The 16854-nt window shown below is 74.3% G+C and overlaps 2 protein-coding genes across 5 annotated transcripts; one reads left to right on the top strand and one right to left on the bottom strand.

Annotated features, from left to right (window-relative positions):
• The first annotated feature begins 92 nt into the window (after positions 1-92).
• PRR7 (proline rich 7, synaptic) lies at positions 93-4839 on the top strand. The gene is given in 4 exon segments (XM_080555202.1): positions 93-394; positions 3533-4179; positions 4303-4355; positions 4357-4839. Coding segments are annotated over 3 exon segments (693 nt in total). The 5' UTR covers positions 93-394; positions 3533-3875; the 3' UTR covers positions 4693-4839.
• Positions 4840-5062: 223 nt separating this feature from the next.
• Positions 5063-15993, bottom strand: DBN1 (drebrin 1). 4 transcript variants are annotated; one of them, XM_080555198.1, is made up of 15 exons: positions 15742-15993; positions 11480-11535; positions 11258-11370; positions 11019-11093; positions 10784-10930; positions 10569-10646; positions 10332-10483; positions 10166-10229; positions 10008-10067; positions 9761-9875; positions 8421-8558; positions 7614-7745; positions 6225-6796; positions 6012-6114; positions 5505-5925 (listed from the first exon to the last, which is right to left on the bottom strand). In XM_080555198.1, the coding sequence occupies exons 1-15, from the start codon at positions 15825-15827 to the stop codon at positions 5855-5857; spliced, it is 1962 nt and encodes a 653-aa protein (XP_080411324.1). In that variant the 5' UTR covers positions 15828-15993; the 3' UTR covers positions 5505-5854. The 4 variants fall into 4 exon arrangements, with proteins under 4 accessions (XP_080411321.1, XP_080411324.1, XP_080411322.1 ...); XM_080555195.1 differs by lacking the exons at positions 5505-5925; positions 6012-6114 and adding an exon at positions 5063-5445 and having other exon boundaries at positions 6451-6796; positions 15742-15966; XM_080555196.1 differs by lacking the exon at positions 8421-8558 and having other exon boundaries at positions 5704-5925; positions 15742-15964.
• Positions 15994-16854: the final 861 nt, after the last annotated feature.

Raw genomic sequence — 16854 nt, 5'->3', positions numbered from 1 at the left:
TTTCAGGGGTGAAGGATGCTCTCAGCTGTTGCCTGGGCAACAGCTCCTCCTCCGGCCCACCATGTGGCTCGGGGAGCGCTCCCCCGCCTGCCTCCCCCCGCCGCCGCCGTGGGGAAGGCAGCTCCCGGCCCCTGGCGCTGGCGGGGCCGGAGGCCGGGCTCCCACCGCCCGCGGGGCGCCCGCCGCCCACCCGCTGGCCTCGGCCTGACGATGCCGCCCGTGCCCCCCGCCCGCCCCTCGCTCGTGCCCACGGGGAGCGCCGCGGCCCCCCTGCATGGCCGCAGCCCCCTGCCCACCCCGCCAGCCGCTCGGGCGACCCCGCAACCACCGCCGAGGCGGCCCGGCCGCGCTGCCGCGCTCTGAGAGCACACCGCGGGAGCCGAGGCCCAGCGAGGTGAGTCGGGGACGGAGCAAAGGGGGCCGGAGGGACGAGGCCAGCACGGTGCTGAGGCCGGGACGGACGACGGAGCCGCTCTGCCCAGCTGGGCACGGCGATGGCGGCAGCGGGCTGTGCTGCCCGGTGGCCCCGGCGAGGAGGAATTCCTTCGGGCGGGCGCCCGCCGCCCTGCCCACGGGGAGGAAGCGGTGGCCAGGTCACGGCCTGCGCCGGCACCCCCGCAGGGTGCCACCGCCGTGTCACCGCCTCGTGCTCTGGCTCTGGGCACCCAGAGGGCACGGCGGCCCCGGGGCTGGCACGGCTCCTGCCCGGTGCCCACGCCGCCGCCGCTCCCGCTCGAGCCACGCGGCGCCGGGGCAGCAGCCGGGTGCACAGATGGCACAGCCCTCGCCCCCGGTGTGACCGTGACACCGGCTTGGACACCGCAGAGAACATCTGGTGACATCTGCCCGGTGGCAAATAGCCGGGGGGGAGCCCCAGTGCAGGGGGATGAGTGCTTGGGCTGGGTCAGTGGGGTACAAGGAGGGGGACAGGGCAGCGCAGGGACCCCCAGGGTGCCCAGTGCCACCTCTGACCTTTGGGGCCACGCTGGCACCCTCTGCCCGGTACGGGCACGTGTCTTCCTGCACGGCACCACCGTGCACCCCATCATCGGGGGGGTGGGGGTGTCCGGGGCTGGTGCCCCCGCACAGCCACTGTCCCCGCTCTGCACCGGCAGGATTGTGGCCGTCACCCCGGGAGCGGTCTCCGGCCATCGCCCCCTGCCCAGGGGATGGGTGACCACCGGACGGGGCCGTCACCCCCCCCCAGCCCACGGACCGTGCGGGTCACCCGGGGGATCCCCAGCCACCCCCCCGCGGGCTCCCCCCTCCCGCCCGGGGGATGCCGCGGCCGCCACGCCACCGGGATCCCGCGGCCGTGCCAATACGCCCCCCCCCCCCACGGTATCCGCGGGTCCCGGTGAGGGGGCTCCGAGGGGGGGGCCCCACCGGCTCCGGGCCGCCCGGGTCCCTCCCCGAGCCGAGGGCGGGGCGGAGCGGCGGGGCGGGAGCCCGGGCGGGGCGGTGCGCGGCGGCGGCGGCGGCGGCGGCGGCGCGGGAGCGCTCACCGGAGACAAAGGCAGCGCCGGGAGGCGGCGGCGGCGCCGCGCACCGGGCGCGCACCGGGCTCCCCCCCCCCCCTTCCCCGTTCCCCCCCCCCCCGCCGCCGCCGCCCTATGGAGCCGCCGCCGCCGCCCGCCGCCTGAGCCACGTGCGCCGCCGCCGCCGCCGGTAACGGGAGCCGCGGGGGGAACGGGCGCGGCGCCCCCGCCTGTTGCGCGGAGGGGAGGGGAGGGGAGCGGGGCCGGGGCGGGGGCGCGCGGGGCCGTGGCCACCGGGAACCGGGGGCTGGGGCGGAGGCGGAGGCGCGCGCCCGGCGCGTCCCCGGGGCGCGCGCGCCCCCCCTCCCCCCCGCCGCCGCGGCGGAGGCGCGCGCGCGCTCTCCGTGGGGGGGGGAAGGAGGAGGAGGAGGAGGAAGCGGGGGGGGCCGCCGCGCCCGGCACCGGGAGCGGGGAGGTCCCCGCCGGGTGTCCCCATCCCGCCCTCCGCGGGCACCGGGCAGGGAAGCACCCGGCACCGGGGCACAGGCCGCGGGCAGCGGGCTGGGGGGGGGGGGACGGGAGAGGGAGGGGGAGAAAGGGGGGGACCCGCCTCGGTGCCTGCCGCCACCCGGCCGGGGCTCCCGGTCCGCTCCCGCGGGACCGCGTGGGTGTCCCCCGGCACCCCCAGCCCACGCGTCCCTGCTCCCCGAACGCCTCCGGCCCCCGACACCCCCAGCCCCAACGTCCCCTCTCCAGAGCTATCCCTGGCTGCGTACGCCCCCGGTCCCCAGGTGCCCCCGGTCCCCAAGCACCCCCAGCCCCCAGGCGCTGCCAGCCCTCGCTGTCCCTAGCCTGGCCGTGACACCGGCTCCGGAGCCACCGCCACCACCCGCACGGTGCCCCCGTCCGTGCTGGCGGTGGGGAGCCTGTTGCAGCCGGGGCTGGCGAGCTCTGCCCGCACCGTGCTGGCCTTGGCCGGCAGCGGTGGCACCTTGGGGAGCCCCAGGAATGGGCCCCGCTCCCCAAAAAAATGCCGCCTCCGCCCCCACGTTTGCACGACGGAGCAGCCCCCGCCACACGGAGCGGGGACGCCGGAGCGTGGCTCCCCAGCCCCTTCCTTCCCCTTCCCTCCTTCCTTCCGGCTCGGCACGGCCCTCCGGCCCCGCTGCCCTGCCCGCTTCCCCTCCGGCCTCCCCGACACGCAGCGTCCCCCCCCCCCGTGGTCCCCACGCTGGGCACCGCGCTCCAGCCCCGTGCCATGCGGGGACCCCGCGTCCCTTCGCCGAGCCGAGGCACGCAGGAGCGGAGCCACCGCGGTCGCCCTGCCCTCGGCTGCTGCTCGCAATCCTCCCGCTCCCCGGCGGCGATTGCATTTTCTCCCACACCACGATAAGAATAATCCTGACGGGTGCTTACTTGCCAGCCTGCAAGCACCCATGGGTGCTGCTCCCCGCTGGCTGATGTGCACGGCTCCCTCCCTCCCCCTTGGCACAGTGCTCAGCTGAAGGTGACCGAGCTGTCACCCTGCCCAAAGCCAAGGACCGTGCAAGGGTGACGGTCCCACCGCCACCAAACCCCTCCCGCATCGCCCCCTCCCAAACGTCCCCGAGCTGCCACGCGCTCCCTACAGCCACGAGGCCGCCGGTGCCCGCCGTGCACGTGCTCCCGCGTGCCGCACGCCGCAGCCGCTCGCTCCCCCCCACCCCCGGGGGCACACCGTGGCCCCCTGCTATGAGGCAGCCGGGACGGAGCCGCCCGGGTGCCGCAGCACATTTGGGGTGGGAGGAGGCTGGAGGACGCCGCGTGGCCTCAAAGGCGTCGATGCTGCGGGGCTGCGGCATCCGCCTCCCGCTCCGGGGTGCCCGGCAGCTTTGGGGCGGATGCAGGGATGGGATGTGGGGGGGATCCGCAGCCGGGGGGGGGGGGGGTGCCGGCGGGGGCGTGTGTGGGGCCGGGCACGGCTCCGGGTGCCGCTGCGCATGTGGAGCGAGTCTCCATGGGAACGGGGCATCCGCGTCCCCGCCACGCTCACGCTCGCGTCTGTCTCGTTGCAGGGCCCCCCCCCCCAACCCCGTTCCCCGGCGGCCCCCTCCCAGCGATGGGCAGCGGCTGGGCCGGGACCGCGCCGTACCCGTGCCCCCGCCGCCCGCCCCCTGCCCCGCGCAGCCAGGCCTGACCCACCCGCTCCAGCCCCGCGGCTCCATGGCGAGGACGGAGCCCTGACGGCGGGCGCCCACGGGCCAGGAGGAGACGCTGGGCACGGCATGGGGAGCCCTTCGGCGGCCCTGAGAGCATCGGCTCGAGCGCGGGCCCTGCCGCCGCCCTGAGCATCCCGACCCCGACCCCCGAGGGCAGGGAGAAGCGGGGGCCTCCCCCCGCGGGCCGGCGGCGGCGAAGATGGTGATGTCCCAGGGCACCTACACCTTCCTCACCTGCTTCGCGGGCTTCTGGCTCATCTGGGGGCTCATCGTGCTGCTGTGCTGCTTCTGCAGCTACCTGCGGCGGCGGGTGAAGCGGCAGCAGGAGGAGCGGCTGCGGGAGCAGAGCCTGCGCGCGCTGGAGCTGGAGCCGCTGCACTACGAGGGCTACGGGGGCAGCCCCCCCGGCATCGCCGTCCCCCACCGGCTCCGCATGGAGCCCCACCACCACCACCACCACCACCCCCACATCCCGCCCCCGCGGCCCTGGAGCTGCCGGCACGGTAAGGAGCAGCAGCGGGGCGCCGCCGGGGCGCCGCCGCGGGTCGCGCGCCCGCCTCGCCGGGGAGCGCGGTGGTGGCCGGGGGTCGGCGCTGACGCCGGGGGGGGGGGGCTTTGCCCGGCAGAGTCGGACCTGTCGAAGCCGCCGTGCTACGAAGAGGCGCTGCTGATGGCGGAGCCCCCCCCCGCCGTACAGCGAGGTGCTGATGGACACGCGCGGGCTCTACCGCAAGATCAACGCGCCCTTCCTGAGCCACGAGCGGCTGGAGAAGCAGGAGCAGCCCCCCAGCTACAAACCCCTTTTCCTCGACGCCGGCTACGGCTCGGCGCTGCACCTGCCCCGCTCGGCCAGCCCCGGGCCGGCCTGCCCGGACCTTTACCTGCAGGCAGAGTGCTCCCCGCGCATGTTCCCCAGCTGGACGGACTCGGAGCTCAGCAGCAGGGACACCTACGAGCCGGGGCCGTGGCACCTCCCGGTCTCCATGCCCCTCTTCGGCAGGACTACGGCCGTCTAGGGGTGGCCCCGGGGGAGCCGCAGCCGCCTGCGGGTGTCCCCCCGACACCGGGGGGGCTCGGCCACCCGCTGTTCCCGGGGACGACGTCCCCGTCGCGGGCCATCGCCGCCAGCGCGGAAGGGGCTGGTTCCCCGTCTCGCCCCCCACCCGTCCCCTGCTGGCACCCCCGCGGCCGGGGGGGGGGCCCGGAGCCGGGCTCGGACTCTGCTCTGTTTCTTATTTTGTTTGTTACAGTTTGAGAATAAAAGTTTGTGGATCCGGATCGCCTCGCCCCCGGGCTGGCGTCGCGGGGCTCCCTGGGGTGGCGGGGTCCCTGTCCCACCCCCCCCCGCCCCGGCCCTCCCACGCCCACCCCCCAGCAGGCGGCAGCCCCCGTGGGAGTCGCTTTTATTTATTAACATACATCAGCACGCCGCCGTTACAGAACTTGTGCTTTCCAAAAACAGTTACCGTAGGGGGAGAAAGGGGCCAAGCGAGGGGCGAAGCGGGGAGGGAAATGGGGAGGGGGCTCCGGCGGGCAAGCCCTGCGCCCGGGGGGGGGCTCCTGGCAAGGAGGGGAGGGGGGGAGCCCCACGCCGGCTCCCCCCATCCCCGCAGGGTTTTGGGGTGGGGGGGGGGGGGGGGGTGTACCGCCGGCCGCAGCCTCGCCTCGGTAGGGTCACTTTATTGCCATATTCATTTATTATTATTATTATTATTCCGCTGTTTTTTTTTCTGTTTTTTTCATTTTTTTTGTTGAACTCGTGCAAAGTACTGGGGGGGGGCAGGGGGAGGGCGAGAAGAGAAGAGAGGCCCCTATCCCACAGCCGGACATGGGACACGGGGGGGGCTGCACGCATACCCCATTCCCCCCCCCCCCCCCCAGTACAGGGAGCCGGGGCGGGTCGGGGGGGGGGGGGGGGGGGCAACTAACGGGGGGTCATGGGGGGGCTGACACGTCTCCTACCGACAACTTAAAAAAGAGAGAGAAAGAGAAGGGGGGGAGCTGTAAAAGGTGCCCCGGGGCGGGGGCGCTGCGGGGCGGCCCCCCCGGCTCCCGCCCGGAGGCCTCATCCTGCGGGGCCCCAGCGGGGAGGGGGCCGGGGCCGGCCCCTGGCCGCGGCCGCTCGCGCCCCGAATCAGCGGGGGGCCTGGCTGCGTGCGCCGGCAGCGGGGGCCAGCCTTACACGCCGCCCCCGAAGCTCTCCTCCTCCTCGGGCAGCGGGTCCGCGTCCCAGCACGTGATGTCGATCTCTGTGGGGACGGGGCGGCGGGTCAGGGACCCCCGTAACGGGGACGCGCGCACCCCCGCACACCCCTCAACCCTCGTCCCCACTCACCTGGGGGCTTGTTGTAGAAGACGGGCTGGGGGGCTTTGGCCGATGGCTCCTCGGGCTGCGGTGCCTCCTCCTCCTGGGACTGGCTGAAGTAGCCCTCGCTGGCCTGGGGGTGGTTATTGGGGACACACGACAGTGCCACCACGGTCAGGACCCCCACCAAACACAGACACGGTGCCAAGACCCCCCCGCGGTGCTCGCCCCGGCCACGCTCACCTGCTCGCCGCGGCCCGGCGTGCCGTCCTTGGGGGCCATCTCCCCGTTGGTGATGAGGGGGGGCTCGTGGCCCGGGCCGGCGTCCTGGTAGCCGAGCCCCGCCGGGTGGGGGCCCCCCGCAATGGCCTCCTCCTCTTCCTCCTCCTCCTCTTCCTCCATCTCCTCCCGCTCCGCGTCGCAGAAGGTGGCGGGGGGCTCGGGCAGCTCGTCCAGGCTCAGCAGCGGCCCCTCGTCGGGGGCGGCCGGGGGTCCCTCGGGGGCGGGCGTGGGGGCGACGGGCAGGGGCCAGGCGGTGGCGGTGGCGGCGCCGTCGCTCTGCCACAGCTCGATGAGGGGCTCGGCGGCGCCGGGCGGCACCGTGGGCTGGGGCTCGGCCGCCGCGGGCAGCGGGGACGGGTCGGTGGGCTCCAGGGTCACCAGGTCCCCCAGGGCGTCAGGGGCTGCCCACGCCGGCCTGGGGTCGGGCTCGTCCCCCGGGGGCTCCGCGGCTTTGTCCTCGGGGCCCGGGAAGGGCCAGTGCTGCTCGGCCACCGCTGGCTCGGCCACCTGGGCGCTGCTGGGGCTTGGGGAGTCTGCAAGGGGACGGGGGGGACAGCAGTCAGTGGGGGCACAACGCCCCCGGGCAGGGCTGGGGGGCACCTGGGGACGGGGATGGGGTCTTTGGGTTGGGAGATGCTGAGGGGGGCTGGCTGGGCAGCGAGGGGACAGATGGCACGCACCAAGGGACTTATAGGACACGGTGTGGGGTAAGATGATCACCTGGGGGTGCAGGGGGGATGGGTGGTCCCTGGTGGGGGTGTGTGTGGGGGGGGTGGCTGGGAGGCACAGGGGGATGGGAGACGCAGAAGGGAAAGCAGGGATGCACCAGGGGTGTGAAGGAGACAGCGGGGATGTAGCAGAGGGTGCAGAGGGACAGCGAGGACGTAGGGGGGGATGCAGCAGGGATGGCCGAGGTGTACGGGGGGGGGGGCGAAATGGAGTGGGGACAGCGGGGATGGAGGTGGTTGGGGATGCAGCAGGGATGGAGATCGGTGGGGATGCAGCGGGGGTGTTCTGCAGGATGCACCAGATATGGCGGGGATGCACCGGGGGGGTGCACCGGAGCTGGCAGGGGTGCATGGGGGGGACGCAGCAGCTACACGAGGGATGCAGCAGCGACGACAGGCGCAGCGGCGGGGAGCAGCGGAGACGCACGGGGGACGTGGCGCAGACGGCGGGGACGCGGCCGAGCCGCAGGGGCTGCGCCGGGCGATACAGAAGGGGCGGCGGGGATGCGCTGAGCGATGCAAAGGGGGACCCGGGGGCGGCAGGGGATACACCGGGGGGGGGGCACACAGAGGTTTGTGGGGTCTGCGGGGGCGTCGGGCAGCCCGCCAGCCCCGCGCCCACCTTTGGGCGTTGCTGGCGTCTCTTCGGCCGAGCCGCGGACGCCCTGCTGGCCCAGCGGCGTGGAGGCCGGGCTGGACTCGCAGGGGCTGCAGCCCGCTGCCGAAGCCTTTCGGTAGGCGTCCGACTGGCTGCCTGCGGACAAGGGAGACACGGCTTGGGGTGGGGGGGTGCCCAGGTGGGGAGGGGGATCCAGCGCCCCGGGGCCGCCCGCGCTCCTGCCCCACGCCAGCCCGGCCACCGGCTGACAAACGCACGCCGCCACCTACCTGCCGCCGCCTCATCGCCTTCCTGCGAAGCAGCGGGGAGGCACCCATGGGTGCTGCAAGACCCGAGTCCCCCCCCGGGTGTCCCCACACAGCCGCAGCCCCGATCCCTGCCGCAGCACACGCTGGCCCTGCCCGCACATCGCCCCGGCACAGCCTCTCCTCTCCGCAGGCACCGCGCTGTGCCCGCTCCCCCCCCCGAAAGCCGGGGGGCACAGCCCCACACGGCCCCTTCAGCCCCATAGGCACGGTCCTGAGCACAGCCTCGTCCATCCCTCGCTGCCCCACGGGCACAGCATCACCTCCCCGGGCACGGCTCTGCCCTGTCCCCGTTTGTCCCCGGGCACAGCCTGTCCCACGGGGCAGCCCCGGCCATACAGGGCGCACGGTCCCCTCGGGGTGCCCGCGGGTGGGCGCTGGCTCGGCCGTCGGTCCCACGGCTCCGTCCTCGTGCCCCGGGCCCAGCGCGTGGAGGGGTTGGGGAGGGGTGCGGGGCTCGGCCCCGGGGGGGGACTGCGTGCCCAGGGGGCTCCCAGCTACCTACATGGGAAGAAAGAGGAGAGATTTGGGGTGCGGTGGCAGGAGATATAGGGGAAGGGGGTCCGCGGGGGGGAGGAGGAGGAGGAGGAGGAAGAAGGCGGCCCACTGTCAGCTGTCTTTATGAAAGGACAGTGCAGACGACCTGCCGAGAGAAAGAAAGACAGACAGACAGACGGACGGAGAGAGAGAGAGCAGAGAGATGGGTCAGTCCCTGCTCGGCGGGACCGGGGCACCGGGGCACCGGGATGGAAAGGACGGGGGGGAGGCAGCACTGACAGCGGGATGGAGGACGGCAGGACAGCAGGACGGCAGGACAGCAGGACAGCAGGACGGCAGGACGGCAGGACAGGAGGCAGCATCAAGAGGCCAGGTGGGGAGAGAGGCCAGGACACAGCCACAGGACACGGGGCCTTCTGTTCGCTCAGGCCCCGCACGGCCCCACAGCACGACCCCACAACACAGCCCACAGCACGACCCACAGTGCGCACATCACTCCAAGGCACGGCCCCACGGCACAGCCCCACGGCAAGAACACACAGCACAGCCCCACGGCACAGCCCCACGGCACAGCCCGCAGCCTGACCCATGGCACAGCCCCACAGCGTGGCCCCACGGCCGGCGGCACCCACCCCAAGAACAGCCAGCCCCTGCCCTAAAGCCACAAGCGGAGCCCCAGGGCTGCACCCCACGTTGTGGGGCAGCCCAGCCCCCCGTAGGGCACCCCCTGCCAGCCACCCCCACCCCCCAGAGAGCCCTCAGCAGGGCCAGCCCCACTGCCAGGGCCAGCTGGCAGCACCCAGACCCCAAAAGAGGCGCCCTGCCCTGTTGCACACACTTGCCCTGGCACCAGGGACCCTGGGGCGGGCACAGCACCACGGGGCACACGGGGTGCCCCACACACACTTGGCCGGGGGCACACCAGGTGCCCCACTTCTGTCCCCCTGCCCCAGTCCCGCCGCTGCCCTTTGTAGCTTCCAGAGCTTCTTTCCCAAGCCACCGCCCGGTCCCCAAGCTGTCCCCACAGCCGGACCACGCCGCCACCCTGCGTGCCAGCAGACGGGTGGGCAGAGGGCACCCAACAGCGAGCAGGATGAGGGATGAGCACCCCCCCCCCCCCCCCCTTTGCAGCACCCCCCTGGAGGCGCAAGAAGACGCGAGGCCACCTGAGGAGCCGTGGTGGTGCTGAGCAGGATGACCGCAGCGATACCCCCAGAACCCAGAATCACAGCCAAAGGGACAGCAGAGGGGACACCCGATCCCTCTGTGACCCAGCGAGCTGCAGACACCCCCGTGGCACCGCACTCACCTGCTCCATGGCCCCCCGTGCCCCCCCCAGCCCCTCACCTGTCCTGTGGCTGCCCGGTGAGATGGCGTCGCTGCTGCCCGATGCCACCCGCTCCTGCTGCTTGAAGAAGTCCCGGGGGTTGTCGGGTCGCTGGGCGATGATGGCAGCGGCCTCCTGCGGGGAGGGGGCAGGCTGGGACCCGCGTCCCGTGGGGGGCACCCCCGGCAGCGCGGACGTGACCCGCTCCAGGTCCCATCCAGCTTGGGGAGCGGAGACCGGCGCCGGGCAGGGCGCTGCTGCGCTCACCTCCACCTCCGACTCCGATTTCCGGAGCTGCTGCCTGTCGTCCTCCTCTTGCTGCTCCCCCTGCCAAGAAATGCCACCGTCACCGCCACCCTCAGCACCGCCACCCTCAGCACCGCCGCCCCCAGAGCCCCCAACCGCATCCCCACGGGGGCACTCACGAAGATGGACTGCTCCTTCAGGCGCTGCCGGGCCTCCTCCGCCTCCATGCTCTGCTGCTTCCTCCTGCCAGGGGCACGGGAGCAGGGCTGAGCACTGCCACCAGCACCCGTCCCCATCCCTGTTGGGACCCAACACCCACACGCCCAACCCCAAATCCCCCCGTGCCTGTGCTCCTCGATCTGCTCCTCGCGCTCCCGGTAGCGCCGCTCCCGCTCCTCCTGCTCCAGCCTCTCCTGCTCCATGCGCTCCTGCTCGAACCGCAGCCGCGCGTCCAGCGCCTTTTTCCGCTCCTCCTCCTTGCGCAATTCCTCCTCTTTCTGCGGGGACGGGGTCGGGACGGGGCCGTCAGCCTGGCCCGGGGCACATCCCATACCCACCCCCACCCCCCACCGCTGCCCCGACCTTGGCCTGTTCCCAGAACTGCTCCCGGTTGAGCCGCTTCATCTCCACGGTGGCGTCGGTTTTCTGGTAGCTCGTGCCCTGGGACGGAGCAGAGTCAGGGGGGGTGGCTGGGACCAGCGAGGGGAATACGAGTAAGCGGCACGGGGGGCGGCGGGCCGGGGCAGACAGAGCCTGGCCTGGCCAGCAGGGTGATGCCACCACCGAGGGGACATTACCACGGGCTCGGCGTTCTCGTCCTCCCGCAGCCGCAGGCGGTGCAGCACGGGGCTGGAGACGCGGGCCAGCCCGTTGGAGAGCCGCTGCCCGATGGCCCCCGGGTCGATGTCCTCCACGCTGCTGGCGTTGACGATCACGTCCACGCCCTGGGGGCGAGACACGTCAGAGACCCCCCCCCCGGCCGTCACCCCGGGCTCCCTGGTCACCACCATCCCCGTCCCCGTTGTCACCCACCTGGAAGAACTCGGCGATCTTGGCCACGTGGCTGGCACAGGCGCACTTGCGGGCGTCGGGCACGTCCTCACCCACCTGCGGTGGCCAGAGGGGAGCTGAGAGGGGGACAGAGCCAAGGGGGGGTCCCACGTGCCCCCCACCCCACTGACCATTGCAGGGCACCCACACCCCTTCCCCTATAGCACCTGCACTGTCATGGGACCCCGGGCAGGGGGTGCCCGCGCGCTCCCCCTACTCACCCAGTTGACGAGGACATATTTGGGGAGCACGGCCTGGGGGTCCTTGACGCTGCAGAAGCCGTACATCACCTTCTGGATCTCGAAGTGGCCGGAGAGCTCCAGCAGACCCCCTCCTGGCAGGGCACACAGCACCCTCAGCTCACAGCCACCCGGCACCGGGACCCCCGGCCGGGATGGGTGCTGGGGAAAGCGGAGCCGGCCACGGGGGGATGAGGACCTTACCTCCCGACGCTGCCAGCTTCAGGTCATCGGAGCCATCCTCGTACGTGTAGAGGGCCCTGGGGAGGCAGAGGGGTGAGAAATGGCCCCGCAGAGCCGGGGGGAGCACGGGGCAGCCTCACCTCCCCTTTCTGGTGCTGGTGACACCGAGACCGGGGCAGGGACAGGTCCCGGGGACAGTCCCTGAGGTGTCCCCAGGGTCCCCCAAGCCCCCATTGCCCGCCAGCACCACGAAGGGCCTGGCTGCCCCATAGGCACGGGGCACACAGGGCCCCGCAGAGCAGGGGCTGGGCACTGCCCCTGCCCCCAGGATTTAGGGCAGGGCCTTTTTCTCCACCCTCACAACCACAGGGCAAGGTCCCGAGGACGGGGGACACAGGGGTGGCTGGGGCACGGGGCCCAGCTGGGTGCCACCACCCATCCTGCAGCGCTCCCAGCTCCCCGCACGCCCACCCCTGACACCCCCCCCCCCCCCAACCCCACGGGGACAGCCGGCTTTGGGGACAGCCCCGCGCCCTGACGGGGAACTCGGGGCCGCTCACGTTCCCGGCTGCGTGAGCCGCCGGCCCGCCGGGCTCCAGGCCGGGGGAGGACGCCGGAGCTCCAGCAGCAGCAGCAAATCAATGTGCCGCCGGGGTGTGATGGGGCCGTCATGGAGACCGTTCCTTGGAAACCGTTCACCGAGGCTGGGAAAACCCCCTCGTGCCCCAGAGAGCCCCCCCGGGGCTCCGCAGCCCCCCGCCAGCCCTCGCGCCCCCCCCGGTGCAGGCAGCAGGCTATGGGGTGGGGAGGGGGGGGAGAGAGGGATGCGTGCGGGATGGGTCCGGGTCCGGGGCGGGTGGGCGAGGGATGGATGTTGCCATGCAACCAGCATCCTCCGTCGCCACGGCAACCCCCCCCCATCCCAGCTGGGATGCAGCTCGCCCCGATGACGAGGTGATTAGCGGAGGGGAGCGGGGGAGGCAGGCAGGCAGCGGGGGCCTGGCGGGCGCCCAAACCCGCCACCGTCACGCGCTGCTCCCGGGGAGCCCGTGCCGGACCCCCGTCCCGTCCCCCCCCCCGTCCCCCATCCCAAATCCATCCCCCCCCCCATAAAGGCAGGCGGGCGGCTGTGCCGATCGGCATGGCGGCACCCAGGCGGTGCTCGCCCCAGTGCCAAAATCCCTGCGGTGCTGGGAAAGGGCAAATTCATCGGAGCTGGCGGCTTCCAGGAAGGGGATGGGGATGGGGAAAGGGAGCAGGGATGGGGATGGGGATGGGGATGGGGATGGGGATGGGGATGGGGAGCAGGCAGCCCCCCACAGGCAGAGCCAACCCCACATCGGAGCCACCCGGCTCCATCCTGGCCCCTTCCAGCCGAGAAACGAAGGGAATTTAGGGCCATGCCTAACAAAGAGGGGAAAACAAGCCTCCGTCCTCACCCCCCCCGCACCCAATGTCCCCGGTCCGCACCCCCCCCCCCAGCCCGGCTCCTGCAGCGAGCCACAGATAATTGCACCAACAGGATTGCCTTTAATCCGCCCGGCCAAATCCCGCTAATCGGCGCCGGCTCCCGGGCTGGGGGCAGCCGAGCGGCCGCGCGGCGCGGTCCGCAGTGCCTCTGCGCCGGGGAAAGGCAACAAACACGGCCCCGGCCCTGCTGCTTCCCCTGGGATTGGGGTGGAGGATGCGGTTTTTGGGGTGCTGCAATTCCGCGGGGGGGGGGGGGGGCTCAGGGTTGCGGGCAGGAGCCGGGCGCTCAGGGAGCGGGATGCAAAGGGAGGGCACAAGTAGGGCACAGCCGAGGTGTCGCCGCCGGGGCAGCCGTGTGGGTGCTGGGGGACCCGGTGCCCACCCCCCCACCCCAGGACCCCCCCACGCAGGGTGATGCCCGAGCTGGGTGCTGCTGCCGGCACCCACGGGTGCTCGTGGGGCAGCCGGGGCTTGGCAGGGGCCTGCCACCCCGGGTATCACCCCCAAAACGGCCCCTGCCCCACACCGGGATGGATGGTTTGAGCATTCCCAGCCCCACGGGGGCCAGCAGCAGCCCCAGGAGCCCAAAAACATCACCACGAGCCCCGGCAGCGGGGACCAACCCCACCAGCGAGGCTGCGGGCTGCAGCGGGCAGCCCCGACCCCGTCTGGGGGCTGCAATCCCCCCGCCAGGCCCCCGCAGCTTCCCCAGCCCCTTCCCAGCACCCTGGGCTCCGGGGTCCCCTGTGGGTGCGAGGGGGCAGGCAGGGAGGGGGTGATCGTGGCCGGGGGACCCCCATTGCTGCTGGAGGGGGGGAACAGGAGCCCGCTGCCCTCCTGCAGCCCCCATCGCTCGCCGGTGCAGCTGGAACACACCGGGCACAGCACCCATGGGTGCCGGCACCCGGTGTCCCCGCGGCCGCCTGCCCCCCGTGCCGTGTCCGGACGGGGGGGGGGGGTCGCCCCGTCCCGCCTGCCCCAGCCCGGGCACATGTGTTTCCAATGTGGCTGCGAGCTCCAGGGAGTCGGCGTGCTCAGAAAGCAGCACCAAATTCCTTTCCTATCGAGTAATGGGCCCCAGCAGCCTCCGCGAGGCTGGGCAGGGGGAGGGGAGGCTCGGACCCTCCAGGACTGGGCTCGGGGGCAGGCGGGGAGGGGGGGGTGGGAGGGGGGAAATCCCAGACTAAACATCCCGAGGCCACGGGGATCCCGGCGTTCCCCAGAGCCAGCGGCGCGCACCACGCACTCCGGTGCAGTGTCCTCGCAGCCCCGGCTCACCCTGCCCGGTGCCACCGTCAGGGGACGGTCCCCACAGACCCCAGGCAATGCCCCCCCCCCCCCCCACCAGCACCGCTCCCCACCCCACACCCAGGGTGGGCACCGGCACCGGGCCCTGCGGCGGGGATGCTGCTGGCACCGGGCACCGCGGGTGACCACGGGCTGGGGAGGACGGGGCGAAGCTCAGCCTCGAGGACGGAGGCCGTGGGGGCTCGCTGCCCGCCCGGGGCTCGGTGATGGAATGGGGGGGGGGGGGGGGGCAGGCTCTGCCGCTCGCCTTCCCGGGAACCGTTTCTGCTGCTCTCAGCAGCTTTGGCAGGGAGGGAGCCTTTGCGGCGGATGCCGGGAAGCGGGATGCACCGGGGGCTGACAGCTGCCTCCCGGCCGGCGCCACGCACCGCATTCGGCCACCGCGCCGCCGGCGGGGCCGCGGGGACCCCGGGGCTGGCGGGGAGGGGGCCGTGCCCGTGCCCCCCCAGCCCCGGGGGGCAGCCGGCTGGGGAGCAGAGCACGGCACCCCGCTGAGCCCCCGGGTGCCCGCAGCACCCCCTGCGAGCACTGAGGGGACAACGAGGGGGGGTCCCCGGGGCCAGCCCGGTGCAGGGGGCTGGCGGCAGCGGGGCTGCGGTGGGAGGTGCTCCCCGACGGCTCCTGCTTTGGGGCTGCAGCAGGTCTGGGGGGCTGCGGCGGGGCCTGGAGCTGCCGGGCCTGCGGCATGGGGTTGCCAGAGCAATTGGGGTGCAGCCGAGCACCCCAGGGTGCCCCCAGCCCCTGCCCTGGCTCACCGCAGCCCAGCCCCGGGGTGACCCCGCACGGCCCTCCCGGGGACCCGGCACCCACGGACCCCCCCGGGGGCTGCGGGGAGCGGGAGCAGCGGGCCCGGGGGGGTCCCCAGCTCCCTCCCGGCCGCAGGCCTGGCTCCAGCGGGGCCGGGCCGGGGGCGTCCCGTCCCATCCCACCCCATCCCACCCCATCCCACCACCGGGCGCTCCGCTCGCAGACAATGGCGAGGATCCGCCGCATGCCGGTACCGGGCCCAGCAGCGGGGGGACCCCCGGGCCTGTCCCCACGCACGGTACCGGCGGGGAAAGGAAGGATGGGGGGGGGGGGGGGGGGCGGGGAACGGAGGGGGGGGGGGGTCCGCCGGTGCCCCCACGTGCCGGCCGGCGCAGACAAAGCGGGGCCGCGCCCGGCCCGGTGCGGGGCGGTGCGGGGCGGCGGGCAGGTGCGGGCACCGGGGGCGGCGGGGCCGGGCACACCCCCCTCCGCCGCCCCGCCGGCCCCGCCCGCCTTTGTGTGCCGGGGCTCCCGGCCCCTCCCGGTCCCTCCCGGTCCCTCCCGGCCCGGGGCGGCGGCAGGTGGCGGGGGGCGGCGGGGAGGGGGGGCTGAGGGCGGGGGGGGGGGGGGTGGGGGGGGGCGCGGCCCCGGTGGCGGCGGGGGCGCGCTCGGTGCACCGGGCGGCTCCGTGCGCACAAAGGGGGCCCGGCGGCGAGGGGGGACAAAGGGGCGGCGGCGGCGGCGGCGGGCGCGCTCACCAGTCGGTGGGGCTGTCCTCGCCGATCACGTCCTGGTAGGAGGCGAGCAGCTCCAGGCGGTGCGCCGCGAAGCCGACGCCAGCCATGGCGGGGCCGGGATGCTGCCGGGGGACCGGAGGGACCGGCCGCCTGCCCGCCTCCGAGACACTGCCGCAGCGGCCGGGCGGAGGGGCGAGCGGCGGGGAGGCTCCGCCCGCCGCCGCGCCCGGTCCTAGCGCCGCGAACGGCGGCCCCCAACCCCCCCCCCCCCGCCCCCCCCTCCTCGCCCCCCCCCCCCCCCCCTCTCCCGCCCCGGCCCCCGCCCCCGCCGCGCCCCCGGGGCGCGCCCCCCCCCCGCCCCGTGTCCTCATCCTCCCCCCCCCTCCCCGGGGACACCCCGCCGGGTGTCGCCCCCGGGGTGAGCCCGAGCACGGCTCGCCCTGGGGACACGCCCCGGGCACCCCCTGTCCCCCCCACCCCCCCCCAGGGTGCTGCACCTACCGGGGACCCCGCATCCCCGGGTTGCCCCCACGGCTCCATCTCCTGCGCCCCGACGGGACCCCCCCCTGCCATCAGCTCCCCTCCATCCCAGACCCCCACGCCCCCCGTTTTGCCCTCCGAGCCCCCCCAGCTGTGCCCCCCAGCCTTCGCGGGGTCCCCTGTGCCGCGGGGACCCCTTTGGTGCCATCCTCCCCCTCCGTCCCTGCCCGCCCCAGCCGCTGCCGGATGTGTCCCCCTGCCCCCAAACCGCCCCAGACCCCCACGGCCCCGTCTCCACCGGGTTTTGCCCCTCGTGCGGACCCCCCAAAGCTGCCTCCAGCCGACCCCAGGCAGGGCCCAGCGGGGCCAGAGGGTGCCCAGCTCCAGCTCCATCTGCTCCCAGCCAGCTGGGCAGCGCCGTGCCAGGGACACCGGCGTCACCCTGCCCGTGTCCCCGCGCCCCAGGCACAAAACGGGCCAGCAGCCGTTTCAAAGGGACGTCCACACCAGGGTGACAAAGCCGGGGGGGGCGGCCCGATCCCTGCAGCTCAGGGCACCGTGCCCTTGAGAGCCACCCAGCTTGGAGCCCCCCCGAGCGCAGCGGGGCGCAGGACGGGGTGGCTGCCCCCTGCCCACGCCCTTCTTGCAGCGGCG

Source organism: Anser brachyrhynchus, assembly GCF_964034855.1.
Source record: "Anser brachyrhynchus genome assembly, chromosome: 14".
Lineage (NCBI taxonomy): Eukaryota > Metazoa > Chordata > Aves > Anseriformes > Anatidae > Anser > Anser brachyrhynchus.
This window is presented reverse-complemented; position numbering and strand designations above follow the sequence as displayed.

Bases quoted from the DNA above. Each gene is read 5' to 3' on its own strand.
- DBN1 (XM_080555198.1), bottom strand. From the start codon at position 15,827: ATGGCTGGCGTCGGCTTCGCGGCGCACCGCCTGGAGCTGCTCGCCTCC. The intron at 11,536-15,741 runs GTGAGCGCGCCC...CTGCCTCCCCAG, and splicing joins GAGGACAGCCCCACCGACTG to GGCCCTCTACACGTACGAGG. The intron at 6,797-7,613 runs GTGGGCGCGGGG...GTCCCCTTGCAG, and splicing joins GACGCCAGCAACGCCCAAAG to ACTCCCCAAGCCCCAGCAGC.